General features: G+C 40.1%; 2 protein-coding genes across 4 annotated transcripts; both read right to left on the reverse strand.

Annotated features, from left to right (window-relative positions):
- Positions 1-530: 530 nt before the first annotated feature.
- Positions 531-8,469, reverse strand: LOC144055615 (arsenite methyltransferase-like). Its single transcript, XM_077571757.1, has 11 exons — positions 8,328-8,469; positions 7,959-7,992; positions 6,529-6,656; positions 6,275-6,425; positions 5,016-5,152; positions 4,863-4,932; positions 4,220-4,301; positions 4,019-4,150; positions 3,736-3,875; positions 3,543-3,665; positions 531-2,038 (listed from the first exon to the last, which is right to left on the reverse strand). Exons 1-11 carry the CDS (start codon positions 8,342-8,344, stop codon positions 1,931-1,933), a joined length of 1,122 nt encoding a protein of 373 aa, XP_077427883.1. The 5' UTR covers positions 8,345-8,469; the 3' UTR covers positions 531-1,930.
- A 1,864-nt stretch (positions 8,470-10,333) lies between these two features.
- wbp1lb (WW domain binding protein 1-like b) lies at positions 10,334-26,653 on the reverse strand. 3 transcript variants are annotated; one of them, XM_077571154.1, is made up of 5 exons: positions 26,223-26,652; positions 16,451-16,553; positions 14,063-14,224; positions 11,022-11,610; positions 10,334-10,903 (listed from the first exon to the last, which is right to left on the reverse strand). In XM_077571154.1, the coding sequence occupies exons 1-5, from the start codon at positions 26,304-26,306 to the stop codon at positions 10,789-10,791; spliced, it is 1,053 nt and encodes a 350-aa protein (XP_077427280.1). In that variant the 5' UTR covers positions 26,307-26,652; the 3' UTR covers positions 10,334-10,788. The 3 variants fall into 3 exon arrangements, with proteins under 3 accessions (XP_077427280.1, XP_077427279.1, XP_077427281.1); XM_077571153.1 differs by having other exon boundaries at positions 10,334-11,610; positions 26,223-26,649; XM_077571155.1 differs by lacking the exon at positions 14,063-14,224 and having other exon boundaries at positions 10,334-11,610; positions 26,223-26,653.
- Between the last annotated feature and the right edge of the window lie 1,027 nt (positions 26,654-27,680).

The raw sequence follows: 27,680 nt of genomic DNA on the forward strand, positions 1-27,680 counted from the left end.
TAATTTCAGAGATGATGATGATGATGCAATATCCTTATACAAACAATTTCAACACTCTTGAAAGGTGAAACATCTTACCGCTAGCACCGGACTGAAACACCGTAAGTCACAATTTGGACAATTTCCCTTTTTTAATTATTTTTTTGATTTATCTATACTTTTGGTCAGTCCCCACATGTCGGTGGCATTTTCATGATTTTTATTTATTTATTTATTTTTTACCAATCTTAAAAGTGTTGACAATGGCTTGCAATGTTAATGGTTGAACAATTCTGCCGTTTTCGGGGTCTCCCGAAAAATGATGATTTCGGAGGTTTAATGTTTTGGCCCAACGCTAGCGTTATACAGTCAGCCTACGGGTTATAAATACAAGTGTTTTCCCACCAGTTTTTGACAAATATAGCCTGCATAAATCCATTCATCTTTTGACACCTTACCTTTCGTTTTATTGCACAAAGAAGTGTTACCACCCCCCAGTCTCTTTTACCTAATGGATGCAGTAATGTGGCGTAATGATAATTAAAATATCATAATTCTGATTCCCATTTATTGACAAGAAAGCAAGCATGATACAGAACAAGTTCGGCTTAAATGTTTGTTTTTACAATTTTGGGATGTTTGCATTCAGTTTCACCCCTTAAATGTAAAAATGTGTTAAAACCAAAACCAAAGACAATGGACGTGTTTTTCACAGGACAGCGACGATGTACAATTTTTTTTTTTTAGAACAAAACAGCCGACAACTAAAGAAAATACAAATAGAAAATTTGCAAAGAAATATATTTGTATCATGTTACGTATTTCCCCATCATATCATTAGTGCTCTCACAGCATTTGTATAATAAGACTTACACGGGTACACACACACACACACACACAGGGAAAATTGCTGGTAACCTTCAGTTAAGGAAAGCCCACAAATGTAACCGAATAACTTCAAAACGTAACAAATAAAAATGTAGTAAAAAATTAACAGATGAAAATAAGACATTCATTTTGAATTCTGGTCAAACAAAAAGACACAATAAAAAAAGACTGAAAAAAATATATATGGTAACCTTAATATTTTGTGGCACAAGCTTTTAAGGCAAATCAAACGATTTCTGTAACTCTAAGTGAGACTTGTGCACCTGTCGACAAGTACTTCGGCCAACTCCTTATGAGCAATGTGCTCCGGCTGTATTAAGTTGGAATGGTGCCTTTTCTAGACTCACTCTGGATGTTAAAGCTCCTTTCACAGATGTTCAGGAGGATTTCGGTCAGAGCTTACAGAAGACCACTTTTCGTTTTTGTTTTCTTCCCTCTGCCATTCTTGGGTGTTTTTAGCTTTATACCAGTGAAATACCTGCAGCTGAGTCCAAACTTCATAACGCAATAACATTTAGACGCGAGGTGTCATTGCAGCCTGCACAAATTTAAGAACTTGAGCCTATAACTTTTCCAAGTTTGCCAGTATACTACTGTAGTTATTTTCTTTGTACGCCTTCATTTTGCATGTGTAAGCACAACGCTAAAATGACATGCTTGAAAGTTCCAGTTTTGTCTCATCTGGAGAGAGAAAATAAATCCCTTAACATTTTTTGGGCTTCAATGTACCTTCTGGAAAATTTGTGTCTTGTTACACTTTCAATGAACGTTGTGAGTTTTCTCTTTCATGGAAGGATAGCAGCAATTTTATGGACTCTTCAGGCGAGTGCAAAACACAAAAGATTGTTTCTAAAATACAAATTCGCTGCGAATCTGCATTTTAGACAAATTATCGTAATTAGTTGATGGTACTTAAACCATTACTTTGAAATGTATAATGTTGATATATCATTACAATGATACAGTATGTGTTGATGTGAGTTAGCAACCGTTTTGAACACAGGATCATTCTACGGTCTACTCGGTGATGATGCTGGGTTGCCGCACTCAATTCCTCCCACAATCACTTGCAGCAGGTTGCAGACTTTGTACTGCAGCACCCCCCTGTGGTTGAACCTGGACTCTGTTTAGGTAACTGCATAGCCAGCTCAAAAGGATCCTCGGAAAGTGCCTGGGACGGGGGGAATTATCTTCTATCAGACATTGGTCTTTGATAACACAGTATTTCAATTACTATATCACAAACGAGCATAGATAATCACAGTCAGGGACAGTCCAAAGGTTCAAGCACGAAGTATATCTCAAAAACTTTTATTGTAGAAGCAGTGTGCAGTCAGGGCGTGAAAGGTTTCTATGCTGGCCTAAACTATCAGATTCACTGACCTACATTTACAACTTCAATGAAATTGTATTCATTTAGTTTCAACTGTCTAGTATCCTCATTTATGAGCCATTCTCTTGGCTGGCCAGCTTCCAGTTGTGTCCATTTCAGTTTTGGGGTTGCGATGTGTATAATGGGTGACGGTAGAGGAAGAATATGGAAGGCCCAGGTTCGAAATGCACCACTGCATGATATATGATATCACAATGCATTTTGAAAATTGGGAAAGTCAACCTTTCTTGACAATAATATGTTAAATGTGACCTCACTAGTCTAAACATAACTGATTAATATTACATTTGTGGAATATTGAGTTATGCAGCAAAATCCAGCCGTTTTTAATCCCATCTCTGCGGGCAGCCATTTTGCCACTTGCTGTCAACTGAAGATGACATCACAGTTGCTCAGGCAACGACCAATCACAGGTCACCTGTATTCTAAAGCTGAGCTTTGATAGGTTGTTACCTGAGACCTGAGCAACTGTGATGTCATTTTCACGCTACAACAAGTGGCAAAATGGCCGCCTTCTGATATTGATCAAAACTGCTGGATTTTGTGGCTTAACTCATATTCCACTAACACAATATTGACCATAATACTGTATCTAGATTAGTGGGGCTGCATAGAACATATTGTCAAGAGACGTTTTTTGAGGTTGACTTCCCTTTGAAGATTAAGTGTTGAGATTAAAACATTTAGCATTGTTTGTGGATGTATGCATTCACAGAATAACCATGAGAGCTGATAAGAAAGCATTCCATGAGTTCAAGAAGAGAACATTCCTTCCTGTTTCAAGGTTCCCAGCATGACTCCACAGTCTGGTTATGACTCTGAGACAGCTGCTTGACCTTGAGCTTGCGTATGAGTGCATATGTTAGAGTGTGTTGAGAATGTTTTATTGATTAGAACTGTACAGTTAGACAGAGAGGGCCTTTCAGGGTGTGTCCACAATTTCAAACTGATACCACAAACACGCTGACCTCTAGTGATTAAAGTAATTTCATAAGTTTTTCGCATAAGCAGGGGTGTTCAAGTCATCACTGGTCGAGGGCAATTTTGTAATCATTATTTCAATTAGATGGCCTTTGTGACTGTGAAATCATAGTAGTATTAAATATACACAACAAGTTGATTGAATACCTTCAAGTTATTAAAAGTGAAGACTATTTGCAATGTTGGTGTATATTTTAGCAAGAAACATCAATTAGACGCACATGATTCGTTTTAGTGGGCCAGAAAAATAATGTGCCGGGTCAGATCTGGTCCTCGGACCTACGTTTCAAGTACTACTGACCTTCGGTTTGACTGCACAAGGTTGACAGGAGCCTGTTGGTGGCTGGAGAGTGAAGTCCTGTGCAAATCTGGAATGGGTCAGGATAGCGGCTAATTCACCATCTACGTCCACCACTTGATCAGCCTGTCCGAAGCAAGCACTGGGTTAATGTCACTGGACTTGATCGGATGACACAAGCGCTATGTATACAGACCTTGAAGGTGTACTGACAGTCAAAGTGAAGGGAGTCATCTGCCCCTGTAATGCCCCCATTATAAATGACTTGACATGGCTTTGGAATGCCTTTCGGGACCTTAAACAGCCGGTATGTGGCAGAGACAAACTTGAAGTCCCCTGTAATGCAAAACAGGTGAAAAGAAATTTGTTGCTTATTCAACAGTGTGATTTTGGTGGGAAAATAGTATTGGATTCTGCCTTGACGGGATAAAATGACAGAACAGCATTCAAACAAATTAAGGTAGAAATGAGCATCAAACCCAGAATGGCTTGCAGTTCTTTGTTGTCAACGGTGACGATGCTGGCAGTAACGAGCCTTGGTGGACTGAATCCGACTTCCTCAGCCAATTGAAACAGATCTTTGTACCACAATGCGCCACCTATACACTCCCCTGTCATGAGATTTTACATTTAGACATTCAGCTATGCGTCTGCAGCTCATGTATTTTAAAAATACTCACCCCACAGGACTTTGTGGTTTTTAATTTCCACAGGTAGCCTTTCATTGCTGTAGATGTCACTGAAGTAAAGCTCGCCACCTTCCTAATCATCAGTTCAGCAAATACAGTAGACAAGCGCCGTAAACATCTGGTAATAGGTTTCCATTAAGAACAGAAAGCGTTGACAGAATGTGCTTAAAAGGGGAAGTCAACCTTAAACATTTCTTGACAATGTTTGTGACCTCACTAGTTTAAACATGACATTCTGGTTAACATTGTATTAGTGGAATATGAGTTATGAAGCAAAATCCAGCTGTTTTTATCCATCTCGGGGTGGCCATTTTGCCACTTGCTGTCAACTGAAGATGACATCACAGTTGCTCAGGGCTCAGGCAACGACCAATCACAGCACACCTGTTTTCTGAAGCTGAGCTGTGATTGGTCGTTACCTGAGACCTGAGCAACTGTGAGGCCATTTTTACTCGACAGCAAGTGTCAAAATGGCCGCCTTCTGATATTGATAAAAAAATTGCTGTATTTTGCTGCTTAACTCATATTCCACTAACACAATATTAACCAGAATACCGTATTTAGACTAGTGGGGCTGCAAAGAACATTGACAAAAGATATGATTGTCCCATTTCAAAAGTGAGTTCAAGTGGACCTTGAGCACACTGTAGGCTTCAGTCAGGACTTGCTTTTTGTCTGGAGAAAGATTCACCACACAGTTAGAGCTAAGTGATAAAAGAAGAGAGAGAATTAAAAAAAAAAAAAACAAATAAACAGCTTTACAATGTGAGAGCAGGAGGCAGCTTACATGATGATATCAAAAGAGTTCTTTTCCAGACCCGCCTCTGTTAAGGCCTCGATGTAGCCCTGAACAAAAGTCACGTTGGGCTTCTTGTAGCCAAACTCCTTCATGTGAAAGTCCACATGTTTCCTGGCCACTTCGAGCTAGACAACATAAGACATTGTAATTGTGCTTTCTTGCTCCAAATATGTGATAAACAAAGAAATACTTGAAAGACAATGGGCCATTGAGGGTCCATTATATTTGCTTTTACGTGTAATCTACATTTACAATAATCTGATTTTGTTTCACAAAACGTGTTTATGAAGAAGCTGATAGAAGTGGAAATATTTCTGTTATGAGATCACATTTACAAGACTTGCCGCCCGTCATTCTCGGATAATTTTATATTCAGGGAAACAATATATTATTATTATTATTATGTTTTGAAATGAACGCTTGCAACTAGCTACAAGATATCTACAATTGGCAAAATAAATACTATAAACTTGCCTATAAAGGCAAATGATGTGGATAACTAGCATGATCGGTTTCTCTCTTACGTGCCAATTTAGTAACTTCACAAAATGAAGTACTGTAGCTGCTAATTTTCTGAGAAAAAAAGTACATTTACTGTTGTGCTACATTTTGATTGTATTTAGAAAAAAATCTATTATTTATTTTTTTACATTTACTAATGTACCAAATATTTCATGTTGTTTGAAAATAAAATACTGTACATTGCATTCAATGTATAAAAGTAAAATTTTAAATACATTTTTGAGCTGAAATGGAAAAAATACCGTGATACCATGAAACCAATTTTTTTCCCATCATGGTTATCATACAGTTAGAACATCAGTGTTTCCCACAGCACGTTAATACATGGGCGGGCCACCTAAGTAAACTGGCCACATCCCAAGATGTTTTCAAGAAAATTCATTCAAAAATATATATATTTTTTTTTAAAAGTGTCGCGACCGGATATACCGCATGTAACGTTAGTTCGCCATCACTTTGTGGATTGTGAGGCTAGAGGAGACGTAGTAACAGGACTGAGTCCCCCCCGCCGGAGTCCACCCACCCAAGTAGATTTCAAATCTGTGGGAAACGCTGATACATGCAACATGCCCATGCTGATTTATACACAAATATTTCTAAAATGCTACAGATGATGAATGTTGGCACAGTTGCATTCTGTTAAAATAATTGCATAGTATTGATAGTTTTAAATCGGCTCCCTCTGAAGGCCCTGGTACAAATGCACAGCCTAACCCTGATTCTACCTGATCCTCAGTCATGTCGATGCCAGTGACATGGCCAGCCTCTCCCACCAGTTCACTCAGCATGTAGCAGTCTCTGCCACTCCCACTGCCCAAATCCAGGATCCTGCAGCCCTCCAGACACTCTGGCACCACCAGACCACAACCATAGTATCTGTGGGAGCAGGAACCCCAGTACAGAATATTACCAACAATACATTGCAAAGTACGTTTTTAAAGACAAATATTAATCAAATAAAAAAAAAACTGTCAGCAACCTGTCAGTCACATCAGGATGGACTTTCTTCAGAGCATGGAGGATGTGTTTTGGGTAGGGCTTGACTGGAGCAACACAGGCATTAGTCTTCAGATCTGAGGTCTTCTGTAACCTCTTTCCATAATAATCCTACCAAGAGATTGCATAGGCAATGTCATAAGAAGGTAAAGGGATGTTGGGTCAGGGGCCAGGGCACGTCTGTAAAGAGCACAATCTGGAAGACAACTTTATCATTCATCACTAGCCCAAAAATATGGCAGTGGATATTTTGCGGTGACCAGCACCATCTTGCTAATGTTATTTTGTCGTGAAGGGCTCTGATCGGTCAATCGCTGGACCGAACCATGCACTGGACGTGGTTCCAGCTTTGCTTTACCCCCTTCTGTTTTCTTTTCACTAAATGTTCATTTTGTTTTATCACAGAAGAAAGACTGTTATCGGCATTACCAGCCTAATCGTAACAATAATCCTCAGAGCATTTAGACCAGGGGTAGGCAACCCTGGTCCTCGAGAGCCACAGTCCTGTGGGTTTTAGATGTCTCCCTCCTCCAACACTAATGATTCAAATGATTAACTCATCAGCAAGCTCTGGAGAAGCCTGATAACGATCCTCACCTATGTGTGAAGAGGGAGACATGTCAGACATCTAAAACACGGAGAACTGCGGCTCTGTAGTCAAGAAATTGTAGTTAAAAAAAATGTACAGAACAGGATTCAAACCCGTGATTCCCCACTTTTGGGCTAAACAGCGGTGGGTGGCGAGTAACAGGTGTTGTGCCGCAAAATGCACCCTCGCCTCCTCATACGTCGTCCCCCCTTGCCCCTTGATTAATTACGCAAATAATCAACAAAAACAAATAATTCTCAAAAAAACGACGATAGACTCTCATTGTTCGGTTCTCGGAGAAAACAAGGATTAATCGAGATAAAATCATGCACCCCCTTGCGGAAGCGGATAGCACAAAACTACCAAACAGCAAATCAACATTAAATGCATATTTGCAATTCAACACCCGTGAACACTCATATTGTTACCCTCCGCCCCCCGCCCCCCTCTTTTTTCTTTGTTGTTGTTGATCTTTCTGTTTTTTGTGTTTGTTTTTTTAATTTAGTGTTTTTCTTTTTTGAGGAGATTTTAACTGCATTAATCCCCGAAAACCAAACACTGAGGGTGTATCGTCGTTTTTGGGAGAATTATTTGTTTTTTGTTCATTTGCGTAATTAATCAAGGGGCAACTCGAACGGAGGCGAGGGTGCATTTTACGACAGGGGTGCAGTTTGCGGCACAAGACCTGTTACGGCAAAATATCCACTGCGAACGAATATTTACGATGCAGCTTTGTTCCTATAAGGTAGTGTTCCGAAGTGTTGTTTTGTTGTCAAAGTTATAGTAGTAGGTACATTTGCTATCAAGAAAATGTTTTATCCTACCTTAACATCCAGGTGAACGGTGGTATCCACAAAGCTTTAAAAAGAGTATTAAATGCATCACATAACGTATTTCATACCACACGAAAGCAAGTTGTCATCAAGTTATCTCAGGGCTAAGTTAAGCATCGTAAAAATGTTCGCCTAACATAAGTTAGCTCAATATACATTCAAAAAAATACATTGTACAATTCGCAGAATATATTAGTCGTATATTGCGCTGTGTAAATCTGCAGAATTATGTCACTATAAACTAGACGTGTCGCGTAAAATACAGGTGATGGACAGTAACAGAAGAGACGACACAGGTTCTCAATGCTAAAAGCTAGGCTAAAGGAAATGGAAAGGAGATGTTAAAAGCGTGTTCTTTACCTTGCTTTATCAGCCATTGCAGGTGCTAAGTGAAGTAATCTTTGTAGAAAACTGAAGAGAAAAACTGTTGCGAATGTTCGGCGCAGTGGACTAAACACTAGTCCACACTGAAGGTTCAGAGTTCACTTCCTGCACACCCTGTGCGTCATTTCACTATCAGTGTTATATTCATTGCATTGGGCTGTCAGGTTTCACAAGTGTGCGCGCGCGTGTTTGTCAAGTGAAAAGCCAGGTTTTTATTTTAACCACTTTTCTGCTGCTTAAATGTGAAAACGTACTTTCTGGTTTCCTAGTCCTCCACGAAAGCAGAAAAATAAAGGATCAAGGATGGACTCGTGATTGTGTCACAATTGTAAACAAAAGTATGCAGACACTTAACTAGTGTTAAGACAAGGGTAACAAATGAAAGTGAAAAAACAAGACGATTTGTAATTACAATTGAAATGTTTATTAAAAGTACATCCATCTTGGTTGGTGTTGAAATAACATTCAAAGTACTGGATATGTGCACATCCACACAATGATAAAGCGAGTCTTTGGCATGATTTAACCTGATTGGGTTGAACAAATATGTTCTGTTCAATCATCATGTAACCTTCACACAACTTCAGCATGAGTCCCAATTTGACACTGAATATGACATGAGGGCAAAACAAACTACTTGCTTCTGGCTAAAATCTGTCGCATGATTGTAGATTTGAAAATAGAATGGTTTACTAATGTTATACTTTAAAAACATTTTTTTAAGTACACTCAGAATGATTTTGCTCATATGAAAAACTGCTCATCCGTCCTTTACATGTACAAGCTACACAATTTATATCGCACAAATACTACTTACGATCTACTTTTGATTGGTTGCAACCATTAAAGCTTAAAACACAAATTGTGCTTAAAGATGGTTTAGTGGGAGCACATTTTTAATCGTTTCAATTCATTTTTGCGTCGGCTGATGAAAACCTTGAGCTTCGTAAAATTAGCTGGATGTTCCACAGATATACATTGAAACACATTTGTAAAAATATATCATATTCAAAGTGTTATAAGTGTCCTTTATCCAGGTACATTCTTCATCTAAGTATTAAAACTGCCGGAATATTTATATTTACACGGTAGATGTGCAATATTCTACCTGTAGGTGAGAGATCAATTAATTGATCTTTTACACGTGGCCATTTTGGTTTTGTAGTGCAGCATTGTCATCTTTCGTAACTTTAACAGTTCGCATTCCCGCAACAGGAATGTTTCGTCTGTTCGATACAACGTGAACTGACATTCAGTCATAGGCAACTCCTGGTACTTAATTGTATTAATTGCCCATTCAATAGCATTCCAGTCTACAGTTGTTAAATATTATAATAAATACATGTTTAGAATATCATTTTGCCATTTCTTCTACAATTATATTTACGATTATTACCATCAATGTTATGGGATTAATTAAATGGCGTCATAGCAGGCTAAGTATGTTGTCCACGCCATTTCAACTCCCAAAAGAGTGAAACGTGTGTATTATTATTGTTAGCACAATTCATACATCAGGTTACATAGAGCAAAAAAGTAAAAGATGGGCAAATGTTAAAAAAAAAAAAAAATTGTACAAATTGTCATGTACGTGTATTTGATTATTGACATACTTAACTCAAATATTCAACAGTAACTTATTAATACCATTTTAGAAGACTAGGGATGGTAAGTTGATAAATTTATATGCAGCAACTAAGATCAGTGCTTTGATATTGAACTGCTGGTGAAGGTGATAATCTACTCAAATGAGTCAAAGGCATTAATGTTCCCCATTTCAACTCTCTCTGGGTAGGCACATAGTGCTAACATTCCTGAAGTTAACAAAAATATTTGAAGCAACAAGTGAATCTGTTGCACTTGAACCCCAAAGAAATAAAGAATGAGTTATAATTGTGAAAAACAAAATTATTGTTTGAGTTAAAAGCTTCATTTGTAAAAGATAAATAAAATTTGTGCAAAGTAGTAAATGCTCACAGAGAGAACTTGTTAATGCGTTTATAACTAGTGGTTCAGATCAAACAAGAAAAACAACACAAGCATTTTTTTTTCTTCAAAATTGCTGGAGGAAAAAAAGCATATTAAGGTTCAGTTCAGATGTTTCTACAGTATATGTTTGCTTGCTCAAACACATTTATGTGAAAAGGGTTTGTTGATTGTGTCCTGTAGTAACTTATTTCCTGCACCTGTTGAGTGAGATTAGCCATCTTCCTGTTTGTGTTGTTACATCGGTCCAGTCTTTGCTGTGTATCACATGTGCAGGAAAATGCAAAGGTACTAAACTGTGCGAGCTGCGTTGTATGCACAAACTGTCTCCTGTCCATGCGAAGTCACTTCATGTTCCAGTGTGTAGAGCAACTCTTTGTCATCAGTCACTTTATTTTTTGGGGAAATTGTACTTCTGGATGCTACACATAATTTGCACCTCATCTCACCTTCAAAGTTTTGAGGCTTGGAGCCCTTTGTGCCGCCTAAAAAAACTTTCAAACTTGTGGCTCAGTGCTGGTGCTGTGGTGTGGACCCTCCTGCTCATTGATGGTGTGGAGGAGGAGGCACACTGGAGGGTGAATGGAGGCGCTGCCCGTTTGGTGCGCTGGCTGGGAGGACCCTGGTGCCGCCCGCCTCTCCGACCCGCCGAGCGCCGCCTCCTCCTCCGCACCCAAGGAAGAGCGGTGAACACAACTGTCGCAGAAGTCTCCGGCCTCCTCGTCGTCTTCTCCCTCGCAGCCCAGCAGGCTCTCCAGCTCCCGCAACTCCTTGCCTTCCGGGCCGCCTGCTCCACTGCAACCATTGGTCCCACGTGAGCCACACACACACACTTCAATCCCAGAGTCACCCGTAAATCGTCGCCTTCTCCCATTTGGGAGTCGATCCTTGTCATCGGACAGATCCTTCAAAAGAGGATCCTTGCAGTCGCTTCTCTTTTCATCAAGGTGGAGTCTCTCCCTACTCATGTCCTCTGACAAAAGTATCACGCCTGAATCTTGTGTTGTCTGTGCAGGCTTGTTGTCAGCTTTTGGCGTTAAATCTAAAGCAGTTGGCTGTGGTTCCTCCAGACCGGGTCTGTTGCACAGGCTGTCCGAGTCGGTGGGTGCCGGGGCTGGTTGAATGGTGGGACAGCGTCCATCTTGCTGCTCGGGGTGAGGCTGTGAGGCGGCTGAAGATGGTGCTGCGTGTAAGGCACTGTATGGTGGTGGAGGGGTAGGTGGCCGGTTCACTACTTCTTCGTAATCCGGCAGCAGGTAGCTTGGTAGAAACCCTGAAGAGGAAGAGGAGCGGAGGGGATTCAGTACAAGAGCTGTTATCAACAATGTGTTAAACCCTTTATTTGAACCCACTCACTTTTCAAGTGAGCAAAACTATTGCGACTGACATTACAAAATTATCTAAATCAACCCAGTGACTTGTTGCATTTTTCATTTGAAACACTTTTCCAGGCCTTTCCTGCAGCCTCTTTCTGTTCTTGTATGTTTCTGGGACTTTCTTCTTCAGCCTCCACTCACATGAGATAAAATGCATTCTCTATTGGGTTAAGGTCCAGTGTTTGACTTCCGCCTATGAAGTTCTTTGTTGTGTTGACTTCATAATTCATTCTGCTGCTACCATCATGAGTTACATCATGATAGTTGATATTTGTGTTGTACAGCTGTGTTAGGGCTGGGCGATATAAACGGTATATTCAATATAAGGTACAGGTAGTCCTCTAGTTACGAACATTCGCAGATACGAACAAAGGCTGACTGATGTCCATAAAAACTGTATTTTGCATGCAATGCACACCACATCATACATTATGGTACAGTATTGTACTGTAGTGCTCTTCTCTGCCACAACCCCGCAGAGCAGCCCCGCCCGCGCCTTTTGCGCATTTCAACGACCTTTCTGTCCGGCGATGAACGGCACAGCCTGGAGTCACGGCCAGGACCCGGTATTGCACCTGATATTGGCGCCACACTGAGAGTACATTTCAGAGGCTCTCCTGGAGATTATTCATGAAAAGCAACCCTCAAATCGTCTTCTTTATTGGCGTAGTAGCAACACGTAGAATATCTCTTCAGCTTCAAAATCACTTGAATCTGACTTGGTGGTTGACATCTTGACTTGTCATATGCACCAATCACAATTCATGTGCACTTCACGGACAGTCGGAAAACATAGTTTTCTGTGAGCGTTACACACAATACGTAATGCATTCCACTTCAGCCTCACATTTACGCAAATCAATAACTCCTCCGCCATCTATGTACAGTATACATAATTATTTTGTTTTTATTGCATTGTACTGTATAAAAAATAAATGTAATGTACTGTGAGGAAAAGTGGTTCAGATAATGGATGGATGGATGATGTAATTTAATGTGTTTTTTTTGTTTTGTTTTTTTATGTACTGTATAGAAAGTATATAATTCGTTTTTTTTCCCAAATTTTTAGTATTTTATTTAAAAAATATATAGTTTGATAAAATGTCATTTTGAAACAAAATTGAATGTGATTCGATTTACAAACAAATTTGACTTACAAACAACCTCTCGGAACCCATTTTGTTTGTAAGTTGATGTTGATGATGTCATCGCACAGCGCATGTTGATGACGTCACCATATGGCGCATGCTGATGACTTCATCATATCTGCGTCCTGGCCTTGCGCACGACTAAAATTGGTTAAAAAAAACAAAAAAAAACAGTGGTACGTCAATTATTTGTACATGGTTCGGATTTGAAAAGTTGGAAAGCGAGGAGAAACATGTCATTTGCAAGATGTGCCGTTCGACCGTTCCTGCTAGCAAAGGTAACACTAGCAATTTGTTTTATCATCTTAGAAGAAAACATTTTACAGAGAATGAGGATTGTCAGCTCATGCGGTCATCGACCGGTCAATCCTCAAATCAGGGAAAGAAGACAAAGTAAAAAATATATATATATATATATTAAAAAAAACAACAACACTTAATTCTATACCGTGCTGTGATATATACCGTTACGGTGAAGGGATGCAGTTTATACCGCAATATGAATTTTGGGCCAAATCGCCCAACCCTAAGCTGTATTTCCGTTTTAGATATTGCAGTAGTCATTGCAGGTCAGTTTTACAGTGTTGCTGCAATGTAGGAGGTAAATGAGTTCACTGGGTTTTTATTTACATTTAAGAGCATCTGATATTGTTGAACACTTCTGCAAATAAGAATCGTTCTTTCTTCAAGCTGTAGTTTACTGTAAAACTTGAAAAATATGAAAAAGGATTAAACAACGAACGTCCTCTACCTGAATGCTGTTACGCTCATCAAAATTCACACACCGAGTAGTACAGGGTGTTCTGTACTTATCTTCTTGTATGATAAATATTAATGAGAACACAGGAAACAATTACACGTGTCTTTGTAGTGCATGACTGGCTCGTGCTTCTCGTGCATGATGCTGGAGTGGCTCATCTCCGATTGTAAAATGCTTCTTAACCAAATATATGATTTTTTTTTGCTAGTTAGAAACAAGATCACAAAAGGTAGTAGGTGCAAAATAATATTGATATAGCCTAAATAAAAGACCATGAAGTTATCATGTAGTGTCAACAAATTTGTTCCAGTCCTAAAGTTTGTCATTTATAGTTATAGATTGTTACAGATGCGAAAGAGTGAGATTAGGTCAGGATAATGCCACGATACAATTAGCTAAGAAATTAGCATCAACATGAGCGTATATAACAACAAGTCTTACTGAAGTAGAAGGGCACTGAGGGATAGTTGTGTGCTTCCCGATAAGCAATGAGGTTGATCTCGTGCTGTCGCTGCTGTTGCTGCAGTCGGTGTTTGGTGCGGCGATGGTGACACACGCAGCAGCAGCTCAAAATGAAGATGATAGCCCAGACCAACCAAAACCCTACAGCAAGGGACAAACCACATGCACTGATCATGTTTGACAACAGTATGTTTGGTAACAGTGGAGCATTATATAGTAAGCATAATAAGATTTTCATAATAGTATCACCCCAGTGTGGTGAGGTTGATATACGGTAGGTATATCCTGGCCCACAGTGGCAAGGCAGTGACACAGTCACAGCTTTTAATGGTCTTTCTGGCAAAATTTTGCTCGCATGCTGACCACAAAAGAGTTTCAACTGCCAGCATGAAAGATGTGATTTGAGACCAGTTTGACTGTAAAACAGATTATTTCTATTTATTTTTTGTTATCTAATATTTCTTAATAGCATTTATTAGGAATATTATTGTAAGAGAAATACCAGAAATGATTTATGGCAAACTGGCAAAGTTTCATTTTTTTCAGATTATCATGGTTACGGACCAGTACACGGCAGGTTAATGAAGCAAGGTGTGCATTGTATTACAAAATGGTAAATGGTACTATAAGGCGCTTTTCCACCTTACAAGGCCCTCAAAACTCTTTACATTTTGACTACTCATTTGCCTACCGATGATGCAGCATCAGGAGCATCTGGGGGTCCAGTATCATGCTCAAGGATACTTTGACATAGTCAAACCCACAACCTCAGGATGGCAAGAGACGACCAATCAACCACTGATTATATAGTATTTTAAATTATTTACCACTGATCATTAAATACAATCAGTGTTCCCTCACTTTTCGCGGCTGATACGTTCCCCGCCCGCCCATACGGTTCCCATCCTTCTAAACAACAACATTTAATGAATCCTACTTCCAAAATTCATAATGAAGAAAATGAACACACACAAAAAACTTCATTCATAAAGTTATGTGAGCAGATACGGAAGGTTTTAGGAGCTGGGGGAAATCTCTGCGCACACCCAAAATTGTAATTGTGTCACAATGTGACGCGGGATCTTAGTTAAGATAAGCTTCTTCTTTTTTTAAAGATACATTTGTTAAAAGAAAAAAAATTACCTAATTATAATTTGCAATGGTTGTCACCTGCCCTCCCGCAAAAAAATATGTACAGTGGACCCTACATACTCGCGGTTCAACACCCGCTGATTCACATATGCTCTGGTACTTTGGAGTACTATCACCTGATGCAAACGGGAATTTTAATGAATGTTTAAAAGTAAAGTGAATATATTTTCTCCAACCCAGGGGCGTGCAGTGAACTTCGGAGGGGCAGGTGCTCAAAGTAAAAAATGGGGCACATGATAATATGCCTGGCCTACACTGTCCACTCACTTGGGGTTCGAACTTCGAAGAGGAGCTGGGAGGGGGTGGTGACAAATTGATAGAGAGTGTGTGTATGTATGTGCGTGCGTGTGAAAAAAAATTATTGTAAAATTCCTTATTTAAATAAGGGCGAAATAAATCACATATGACAAAACTGTTATTTTTCTGCAATGGCAATGACCCACAAAAAAACAGTTTTAACATTTGTGCATGAATAATCAATTTACATCAATAAAAATGATTATGTAAATGTCCATGAAATTTACATTTTAACTAAGACAAGTAGTGCTATTACTATAGAGCAGGGGTGCTCAAGTTCGGTCCTCGAGAGCCCCCTATCCAGCCTGTTTGTCTCCACTAACACACCTGATACATGATCAGGATCGTTATCAGGCTTCTCCAAAGCTTGCTGATTAGCTGATCATTAGATTCAGCTGTGCTGCAGGAGGGAAGCATGGAAAACAGGCTGGATAGGGGCTCTCGAGGACCGAACTTGAGCACCCCTGCTATAGAGCATGTAGCGTAACGTAATTTAGCTTGATTCAGGTAAGAGCAAATGCCGTTTACTATTTGTCTGTGTAGATTGTCGATTTTTAGTTATTGCAACTGCACTCAATTGACTGCCACATCTAGGCAAGCTAGATAGACTGTTCTTGAGAAAACGCTGTGATTATATTTTATTTGATTCTTCATTGTCCGAATAATTTCTGAAAACACTCACTCTAGCCGCTAACCTCACCAATGTAAAAACAAAACAAACCGAGCTGTTGGTTACAATAAAAACAAAGATCATGTAGTAATTTCAAAATCGTATCAATATGATGACAACTAGCAAGATTGTCTTTAAAAGTGACTCACCTTGATTCTAGCAAGCTTCACAAGAACCGCAAAACAGCATGTAATCACATCCTGTATATTTGCTTTGACAGTGTGGGCTAGGAATAGCAGGACACTTACACCAGAGCTCATAGTAGTAACTGCAACACTGAGATTCTCCACAGCAGTGACCCGACTCACACATGTAGCTCTGGTTGTTGACACCTTCACAGAGAAGTAGGCTCTGCAAGATAATTAGAAAAGGAAAATAGGGCATGTATACAACCACAATTTGTCTTGAAAGTTTAGAAACATCAAAAGCAGCCAGTAGCGACATGGCCTGCTACAAATTAGAAATAAACTAATTGTAGTATTTCAATAACATCTCGTGTGAGGGTGACATAATTAGGTTCCATTTACAGCTTATCGAGGCAACAAATTTAATTACATAATTTATTAAATTTATATTCAAGAGCGACTGTTATTTTGATCCACTTAGAATTTACTGGTTACTAAAAATTCATAAAAACTTAAGCCATAGCCAAAAGAGACACCAGTATTGGCTTGGCATGGGCTGATTACCGGTTTGACAGTTTTGCTGCTTGAATGATGCTTTTAAAAGTCAAGGTTTAAATAAGGGATGGGCGAGTACCAATACCAGGTATAGGTATCGGGCCGATACCAGACATATTTTATGGTATCGGTACTCGCGATGGATATTGATACTGGTATCGGTCCGGCCGGCTCTTGTGGCCGTTTTTTGGTTAGGCACTAATGGCTTAAATGGTTATTTTGCATTTATTGACCGCCACAGGTACCTCGAGTACGAAAAATTCAAGTTTTCGACCATCCTCCCCGCGGTCTACTCTCGCCCCACGTCCACTCAACCTGGTCCAGGCCGGGCCGTGGCTGGCTTGGGGTAAGTTGCCGCATTTGAGCCCAAGGCGCCATGAATGGAGCGAACTATACGATACATTCAAATGCAAACTCCATACTTACAGGAATGTGTTTTGGCTTTGTTGATTAATGTGCATTGTCCTTGAAAAAAAAATGCTACCAATGGGTACTAGTTGGCCTCAAGTACAACATGAGTAGCCCACGGGTCTACTCTAAAAATAGCTCACCAGGGACACTGTGACTTACTAAGGATTAAAACAGGGGAAGAATGTTAGCATTTATGTATTGTATTTATTTACTTAAACTTAACTTCTTAATGTACTAAATATTAAATATTTTGTTTAAAAATCAAATAGATTGTGTTCAATGGAAAAAAATAATAATAATTATTTACCCAAATATTTTATTATTATCATAGTGTCAGAATCTAATATTGGCCCATGCCTAGTATTGACTGAACATCACTGCATGCTACAACTTTTGGCTCCATCACACTTAATTGCAGTGCATTAATCACAGCATATAAAACTCAAACACTATCTTATTTCTTTTAAAAAATGGATAAATGAACAACACACATTTGAATAAATATGTATGGCTATATAGTAGGCATGCACATATCTATGGTATATATATATATTTTTAAAAACAACAACAACAAAAAAACAGAAGATGACAAAATCAAATGGCCAGTGGGAGTCACTTGTTATTCTTTGTGATACCTGCAGCGTAAATATATGCTTGGAAGCTCTATTGTAGGAATTTCTGTGTTTGACAATTATTCGTAGGTAATCATGTCAACTGTCACAAATCTTTATCAGTAAAGCTCTTTGAAGCAGAAGAACGTAAGAGGCTAAGCATAATGCAAGTACTGAATCTCAAGATCATGTCCACTTCAAACCAAAGGTTGATGTTCTGATAATGTTAGCTATAAGAAGAAGCAACGCTGAATTCTTGAATCATGAAAAAGGTCATTGTTATAATATTTGTGATTATAAAAAGGAGTGCGTGCCTAACATTATTTTGTCTTGATCATGTAACTGATATTCATATTGTTTTCATTTGCTTGTCAGATGGCACCAAGTTGCAAATAAGTAAAACACGCGTCTGAAAACATCTCGCCTGTTCACTGAGATAAGGGACCACTACAACATTCATATTGGGCGCATTTTTGTTTAAGGAACCAAACAAACTGAAAAATATTTTCCATAGTCCACTTTGGTACACCACTCGTAATAAACAGCTTTATTTCTAGAAGCAGCCCATTACTTTGTAATAGATTTGTATAGATATTGTAGATTCAATAGATTTTAAAGGACACTGACTGAACGGAAAATCAATGATGACAAAATCGAAAGAAGCGGGAACACGGTAATCAAAATCACACGTGAAAGCTGTATGGGTTTGTCCTGCAATTTTCTTTGAAATGATCTTAATGATTTGCTAGCTAAAGATCCAAACAAAGTTACGTCTTTTCTCTCACTAGATTATATTAGCATATGTCCCGAAACAGCTTTCAAACATACGCTATTACTTCTTACCCCTTTTTGCCCCCCACCCAACCCCCACCCACGTCTATGGAAATTTCCAAGCAACAGCAGCGAGAGCAGTCCACACAATCTATTTGATCAGCACCAACTCAAGTGCTGACATAAAAGTGACCATAACCTGATAACGTCATCTCTCACCAAATTGTTTTTAATCTTTTTAACTGACTTGACATGTTTTAAAATGCTGCTGAACAGAGATACTGAATTCACTGGGTAAAAAACATCTTTGTTTTCATTGATCTGCTGGCGTTTCCCCAGCTGAGCTTACATTCTCAACCTGGCCACCTGGGCCTTTATTGCCACTTGATACACAGAACCTAACCATTCAGTTTGTTTGGGTCTTCATCTTGGCCTCCATTGTACTGACGGGGTTTGGACTTGTGCAAAAACACTCTTTTTATGCAAAAACACGACCTGTTGGACAACACAAAGTGTTGAAGAAAATGATGTCAATGAAAAAGGTGAACTATACTTAAGTGAGTGACCTAAAACCTGTTATACGCTGAACAATTTTTGCCACTATTTGGGGGAATCAATAGAATAAAGTGTAATTGCACATCCACTATAGTAGGTGGCAAATAGGAGTGGGAATTTTTTGGCACCTCATGATTCCATTACGATTCAGGGGCTAATTTTTGATCATAAAACAATTATTGATGCATTTTTAATTAATGTATATAGCTGTACCTTTCACAACACATTTTTTTGTCTGTCTCACTAAGCATGAATCATTAGAGAAGTGCAGCACGCAGCATTAGTGAAAAATATGACAGCGGGGCGACGCTGAGACCACTTAACCCGCAAATGTGGCCAATTTAACTCTTTCACTGCCACTGACGTTAAAAGACGTCAAGTGAAAACCTACGAAGGGCCACCAATGACGTTAAATGACGTCATCCAAATTATTATTATTATTTTTTTTTAAACGGGCCCAGGCAAGCCTTCCGGAGCTGTGGTGAAAGTTTCAATTAGGTCTGTTGTGCCTAATGACTATTTTTGGCCCCTAGAGGGCAGCGATGACTCTCTTTTGACAAGATTGGGTGGGCATCAGTAGAAGACGTGAGGCGGGGCTAGAGTGTTGAGGGGACATTGGCTGAAGAAGCCCTAATGGCGGCCGCTTGCAAGCAGCTCACGGTCGAGCCGTTTTTTTCAAAGACATCGACCAACGATAAAGAGCACATTGATGACGACGATGATCATCATCGATGATGATGATGATGGTGACTCCGAAGTTGGAAGCGCTGACGCGGCGGCTATGACGACGTCATAAAGGTTCACGGGCGAGCGATGCTGACACCGGAAAACACGGAGCACAACGCTCAGGCGGACGTTCAATCGGACGACGAAGAGTGCCCCGAGTCCAATGCATATTCATCGGAGGAGTGTGTACAGTCTGCTACAGTACTTGCTAATTTATTCCCCGGAAAAAAAGGCCGTCAAGAAAGTGTAACGTTTGCACGCGGAACGGACCAATGCGAAAGTGAAAGTAAACTGTTGTGCGAGTCCAGCGGCGTCTCCTTGCACGCAGGAGAGCGTTACAAAAAGAAAAACTGTATTTGAAACATCCACATAATTGTAAGTAGTACCACAGTTGCACACATTTGTAAATAGTTAGCGAAATTGTTTTGTCAAATTGTTACACTGTTGAATGGAAATAAACGTATTTTGCAAACTAAAAACACTTTTTCATTGTTGATGAAAGCGTTTTACAGAAGTAAAGCACTATTTAGGTGTTTGTGGCATCATTCATGGACAAAAAGAAGTGTACAATTCACTAGAGTGCATGAAATAACATTGTTTCACAAAAAGCTCTTTTTCTCCGTTTTTTGTTTCAAAACAGAGAATTTCGGTGAAAGTAACCATTTTCTATTGTTGATTACTGAAGAACGGAATAAGGTAGAAACAAACTTTTTTTTCTGATGAAAGATGAGAGTCCAATCTTTCATTTGGTAGTATGTGTGTTTTCATAGTCGGAACACAACATTTTCTGTGGACCTTGAAAGATCAGTCAAAATGCTTAAATCGGCTGGCACTGGCGACATCCCGCTTCTGAAAACGTTTGGCAGTCAAAGAGTTAACAGTGTTTGCTGGCTTAAAAAATAAATCATGAGGTCGCACGGTGCGAGTGCATGTTTTAATTAGTGGTGCAACGCATCATCTTTGAGCCGTGATGCGTTCGGATCAAGTGTGAGTACGAGTCAAGCTAGCAGCCACGCCACCACAAGCTGCTAAGGCCAACTTCAAAATAAAAGCCTGCCAAATAACACATGGACGTCAATTCTTGTGAATGCGTCGCGGGAAGGGAGGGAGGGGGAGTGCAGCCGTTTGAGTGTTTACAATAAAGAAGGTAAGATCGCAACCAACACCTGCTGTTAATATAAGTTGTATGCTGTATAAAGAAAAAATAGAAAATAGCCACTGGAAACAATGTAATTCAGTCCAACTGCAGGCGCCTTGGACATGTGGATTTCACGAGAAAATGCGCTGGTCCTTATGGCAAATGTGGTTTCATTCAAGGAAAAAAAATACCACTTTCATCCATATGGTGCCGCCATAATAAAAACTGAAAGTTGCTTTGTGCTGCTTTAATTAAGCCATCATTGCATGATACAGCACAAGTCTCTGGCATTGCAGCTAGCCGCTAACGGTAGTGTAAACATGGGTGTCTCTTGAAAGACACAAGGTGCATTCAAATGCAGTTGGACATTTCAAAAGCACACAGAAAAAAAGTCCAATGCATTAAACTTTAAAAATCGCAATTATTTAAACAATATGGGCTTTCTGTTAATCGATAAATGCTGACATGTATCAAGAGGAAGAATGGGGGTGAAATCACTTCGCTATTTTACTTAATTACAATCAATGGTACATCTCACTTGTGTTTACAATACCTAATCAAATAACTAGGTTTCCCTCCTCCGAGAATCGAGGCAGCACTCGCTCCCGATCGATGGCAAAGCAATGCTCATAAAACAGGTGCGTTCCAAGTGCAGATGATTAATCCATCCATCCATTTTCTTGGCCGCTTTTCCTCACAAGGGTCGCGGGGGTGCTGGAGCCTATCCCAGCTGGCTTCGGGCAGTAGGCGGGGTACACCCTGAACTGGTTGCCAGCCAATCGCAGGGCACACAGAGACGAACAACCACACTCACAATCACACCTAGGGACAATTTGGAGTGTTCAATTAACCTGCCATGCATGTCTTTGGAATGTGGGAGGAAACCGGAGTACCCGGTGAAAACCCACGCAAGCACGGGGAGAACATGCAAACTCCACCCAGGTAGGCCAAAGCCCGGACTAGATCTCACGTCCTCTGCACTGGGAGGCGGACGTGCTAACCAGTCAGCCACCGTGCTGCCCCAGATGATTAATGTGTCCTGCAATTCACATCCAAAACAGATGGATGAAATTTTAACTGCATGCTAATATAATTTTCCTGATTACAGTAATATCTGGACTCTAAGGCGCACCTGACTAAGCCGCAGGTGTTTGATGTTACCGCCCCAGGTTCCCGCTACTTTCTTTTCCATAATGAGGGCACAAATTGTCTCCCATTGTATTTGGGCTCACTTGGTTTGTTTTGCTCTGCTTGACGCTCTTGCACATCCTTTATAGTGCGCCCCCTTGTGATTGATGGATTAGCCGCACCTTTGATGGATTAGCCGCACCTTTGTATTAGCCGCAGGGTCGAATGCAAGTGAAAAAAGTAGTGGCTTATAGTCCAGAAATTACTGTAAAAACAAACAAGCAATAAGTTTGATTGAAAAATGGGCCATCCTGGCAGGATGATCACTTTTTTAAAATATATGTTTTAAGGTTAATACTTTAATATTTAAGTACCCAAAAAAAGCCCCAAAATAAACCTTTAAAAAAAAAAAAGTATTGCAATACGTATCGGACCACCATCAAAGTATCGGGATCCGGATTGGATCGTGTCAGAAGTGGATCGTCCCAGCTCTAATATATATATTCTGGTGCTAGAATAACTGATAAATGACAAAGCTGCGCTGGTAAAAGTTAATCATCATATATGATTTGTTATGACTGATTATGGCAGTTCCAATAAACTGATAAAATACAGCTGATGTATTTACAGTAAAGTCATCAGCATACGCCTAAGCCATGTGACACCTCCTACTAGACAAGGGCCATTACAATAACATGGACAAACAAACGTAATATACACACAGCTGCTAGGTTATGAATCATTTCCCAAGTACAGGGGGAGTCCTCGGTTTATGACTGAGTTTCATTTCTATAGTAGTGGCTTAGTGTGTAGAGACGGTTGTTCAGTAAACAGAAGGTCGGCTGTTCGATCCCCGCTCTCCCCGAATCATGTGTCGTTGTGTCCTTGGGCAAGGCACTTCACACACATTGTCTCCAGTGCTACACACACTGGTGTATGGAAGGTGCGAATATTTGGTGGTGGTCGGAGGGGCTGTAGGTGCACACTGGCAGCCACGCTTCCGTCAGCCTGTCCCAGGGCAACTTAAGTAGCTTACTGCCACCACAGTGTAAACATGACATTCTGATTAACTCTTTGACTGCCAGACGTTTTCAAAAACGGGTTGTCGCCAGTGCCAGCCGATTTAAGCATTTTGAGTGATCTTTCAAGGTCCACAGAAAATGTTGTGTTTGGACTATGGAAACACACACACTACCAAATGAAAGATTGGACTCTCAGCTTTCATCAGAAAAAAAAGTTTGTTTCTACCTTATTCCGTTCTTGAGTAATCAACAATAGAAAATGGTTACTTTCACCGAAATTCTCTCTTTTGAAACAAAAAACGGAGAAAAAGAGCTTTTTGTGAAACGATGTTATTTCATGCACTCTAGTGAATTGTACACTTCTTTTTGTCCATGAATGATGCCACAAACACCTAAATAGTGCTTTACTTCTGTAAAACGCTTTCACCAACAATGAAAAAGTGTTTTTTGATTGCAAAATACGTTTATTTCCATTCAACAGTGTAACAATTTGACAAACTATTTACAAATGTGTGCAACTGTGGTACTACTTACAATTATGTGGATGTTTCAAATACAGTTTTTCCTTTTGTAACGCTCTCCTGCGTGCAAGGAGACGCCAGGACTCGCACAACAGTTTACTTTCACTTTCACATTGGTCCGTTTTGCGTGCAAACGTTACACTTTCTTGACGGCCTTTTTTTCCGGGGAATAAAAAGCAAGTAGCAGACTGTACACACTTCCTCCGATGAATATGCATTGGACTCGGGGCACTCTCCGTCGTCCGATCGAACGTCCGCCTGTGCGTGCTCGGTTGTGTTCCGCTTTACGACACCGTCATAGCCGCCGCGTCAGCGGTTCCAATTTCGCCGTCAAGCTCGGATTCACCTTCATCATCATCGAGGATGATCACCGTCGTCATCAATGTACTATTTTAGCGTTGGTCGATGCCTTTCGTCTTGTAAGTGTAGAGCTGCTTGCAAACGCTCGCCATTGCCCGTTCCCTCCTCCATCTAGCTCCATCTAACGTCTTCTACTGCCGCGTCAATGCTTCTCAACCACAGAGTCACCACCCTCATCTTCATCATCGATGATGATCATCGTCGTCAACAATGTGCTTTTTCAGCGATGCTTTTGGTCTTTGAAAAAAACGGCTCTGGCGTTAGCTCCTCGCGACCGGCCGCCATTTTTCCTTTGTTTTCCATTCTGATCTCCTGCTCAACGCTCTAGCTCCACCTCTACTGACGCCCACCCGATCTTGTCAAAAGAGAGTCATCGCTGCCCTCTAGGGGCCAAAAATAGTCATTAGGCTCAAAAAACCTGCTTAAAACTTTCAGGAGAGCTCCGCAAGCCTTCCCAGCACCCGTTTCAAAAATAAAAAATAAAAAAAAAATGGGAGGACGTCTTTTAACGTCTTTGGCGCTCCTCCGTAGGTTTTTGCAGAACGTCATTTAACGTCTTTGGCAGTAAAAGAGTTAATATTACATTTGTTGAAAATGAGTTATGCAGAAAAATCCAGCCATTTTCATCCATCTCAGAGCCCGGCCATTTTGCCACTTGCTATCGACTGAAGATGACATCATAGTTGCTCAGGGCTCTGGCAACGACCAATCACAGCTCAACTGTTTTCGGAAGCTGAGCTGTGATTGGTTGTTTACCTGAGACCAGAGCAACTATGATGCCATTTTCACTCGACAGCAAGTAGCAAAATGGCCGTTTTCTGATATTGATAAATACGCAGGATTTTTCTGGTTAACTCATATTCCACTAACGCAATATTAACCAGAATACTGTATTTAGACTGAAAGGAATGCATTGAACATATTGCCACAAATATTTTTTTGGGGGGGTGACTTCCCCTTTAACCATGTGACTGTATAAACAAGTACAGATACAACAGGCCAGAAATAAAAATAAATAAATAGAAAAGAGAGATATACAGTTGCATGTGAAAGCATAATCAACCTCTTACACTTCTATTCTGAACCGTAAATGCTGCACACAAACTATTCAACTGACATTAATATCAGGGTGCTATTTGGTATCAAAAGTACGACACATCTCTATAGTGCAATTATATATTGCAGCTCTGTAACGCTGCATCATATTATTCACACTTTGGTTGTTGATCAGTATTACTGCACTCTTGCACTTAACATTTCTTAATGTTGTCCCAAATCCATTTTGTAAGTAAGTGTCTTTTGTTTTTGCGTTACTAATAGAATGACACCAGCTACCAGTAACAAATTACTGTACTTGAATTTTAACATACAAAAACTTGGATTTGAGAAATGTTTTTCCCCCTTCAAAAATAAATAAATAAAGATTCTTCTTTTTTTGTTTAGTACTTTGCTTCCTAGTCCGCTTTACTGCACTCTTGCATCAAAACATGCAATTATGCAAACATTACTGTAACTGTGTCATTGCCTCACAAGGTGGGAACTCTGGTGATTAGATCTACTGTATGAAATATGCCACAATGTTACGATATACTGCTGTGTAGCGCAACATTGTGTGAACAGTTACTTTACAAAGTGTATCAAGCAATGGCGAGTGCAGTTTTCATCTTGACAGTTGTCTTTTTTCATTAACTGGATTAATTTGAAATGCACCGTACTGAAAAGCAATACCAAGCAGACATTTTATGATAATGGCTTATTAATTTGCAAGTGGCATGGCGAGTTCAAAAACAAGTTTATACAACTATCCTTCGGCTAAAACACAAGAAAGCAAGGCCCCGACTTCTCGAGGCTTCCTTAACTTTAGCAATGCTAGCTTTAGTTAGCAAGCGCTACTAGCCAGCAGTCATGTTGAGAAGGTGTCCTAAAGGTAGCCAATGAGTAACGTCAATGTATTATATAACGTTGATCTATACGGCAGTTGTCGGCTTTATGTTTAACAGACAAAGTGAACGTTTACACAGACTCTGCTAATCTACCCAGGTAACTAGCAGCTTGCTAACAGCCCAGCCAGAGAAAAGCTTGCTTAGGACATCTTACCTTGTCTGTTGTGGAAACTGTGGGGGTGACAGAGGCAACGTTGTGCAAAAACAATCCCATTTTAACAGCCACGGAGACTTTCATTCCTCCAAAAAAGTTGCAGCGACTAGGGCAAAAATTAGCAACCGCTGTGGTTCACAAACTTCCTTCCGAATGTCATCGACTACTTCTCGGGTACTGACTCGACTAGAGGTCCCTGTGAGTGCCGCCTCCACGGCATCGTAGAGCGTGGTTAAAGTGGGGCTCGAAACAGCAACAACGATCAACTGGTAGTTGTAAAGGACCGCTGGCCTTGCAGCTGTTACACAAGCTGCTTGTTCCTCCTGCATGAGGGTTCGGCTTGTGTCTGTCTGCTCTGCCGGGGTGTGGCGTGATCACCTCGACCCGATCCATGTGAGCAACGTGAAGGGCGTACAGTACATTTGCGTGGATGGCACTGGTTTAGCGGACTACGACGCCATTGGACAACTCGCTGGAAGCTAACCAATCACTAAATCATGCGCCTTTTCACGACGACCTCATGCCAATCAACAGGAAGAACACCTTGCGACTTCTCAGTTTGCATAAACAATCGTTTAAACATCCTTGGTTCACTTGGGCGCCAGCAATTTCAATCTCCAGAAAAATTCAAACAGACCTTTTCACCAGTATGTCTCATGTACATCAAGCAAGAAACGAAGCAACCTCTAGTAAATTAACCCTTTAAAAACATATTGTACAAATGATAGAATCACCAGTCCTGGGGGGTATTCCATCAAGCCGGATTAAGGAAAAGCCTGTCTTATTTTGCTGAACCCGGCTCATTTTTATCAGAGTTCCGTTCCATCAAGGTGGGTTATATAAATTCCCACTCAGTATCCATGGTAATTTATGCTGCGGAAAAGGCTGGCTCATTTCAATAAACCTGTCTTATTTTAAGTCAGTGTTCTATTCCATCAACGTGGTTTATGTGAATGCCAACTCAGTAGCAATGGAAATTTATGCTGCAGACCTAACCTGCTCCGGAGCAGGTTAACTGTCAAGCTTAGTTTGTCAAAAAAACATCAAAACACTGTTCCGTAACGTGGGTTTCTTCTGTGCTTGTGTAGCACCTGAAATGATATATTTTCTTTTGTATGACATTGTATTTGATTAATGACATTTCAGCACATTTAGTTTTTCAGAAGATGTAATTTAGCACACTACCCTAGAGGACAGACTTGCACCACTTATTTCATGTAATAAAAATCAAAAGTCCATGAAAATCATATCTCACCACTTTCACTGTTTACAAAATCAATCGCTTTAACCAAACTAATTCATATAGAAGTCTTCAAGTCACACATCAAATGTAACTCCAAGATGTCTTATAATTATTATCATCATTATAAGTGCTCTACATAAAAAGAGTTAAAAACAATATAGTCTCATAAAAAATGCCTTCCCACCCACATGGGTCAGGGTTCCCCTCTCTATTCC

Source organism: Vanacampus margaritifer, chromosome 7 (assembly GCF_051991255.1).
Source record: "Vanacampus margaritifer isolate UIUO_Vmar chromosome 7, RoL_Vmar_1.0, whole genome shotgun sequence".
Classification (NCBI taxonomy): domain Eukaryota; kingdom Metazoa; phylum Chordata; class Actinopteri; order Syngnathiformes; family Syngnathidae; genus Vanacampus; species Vanacampus margaritifer.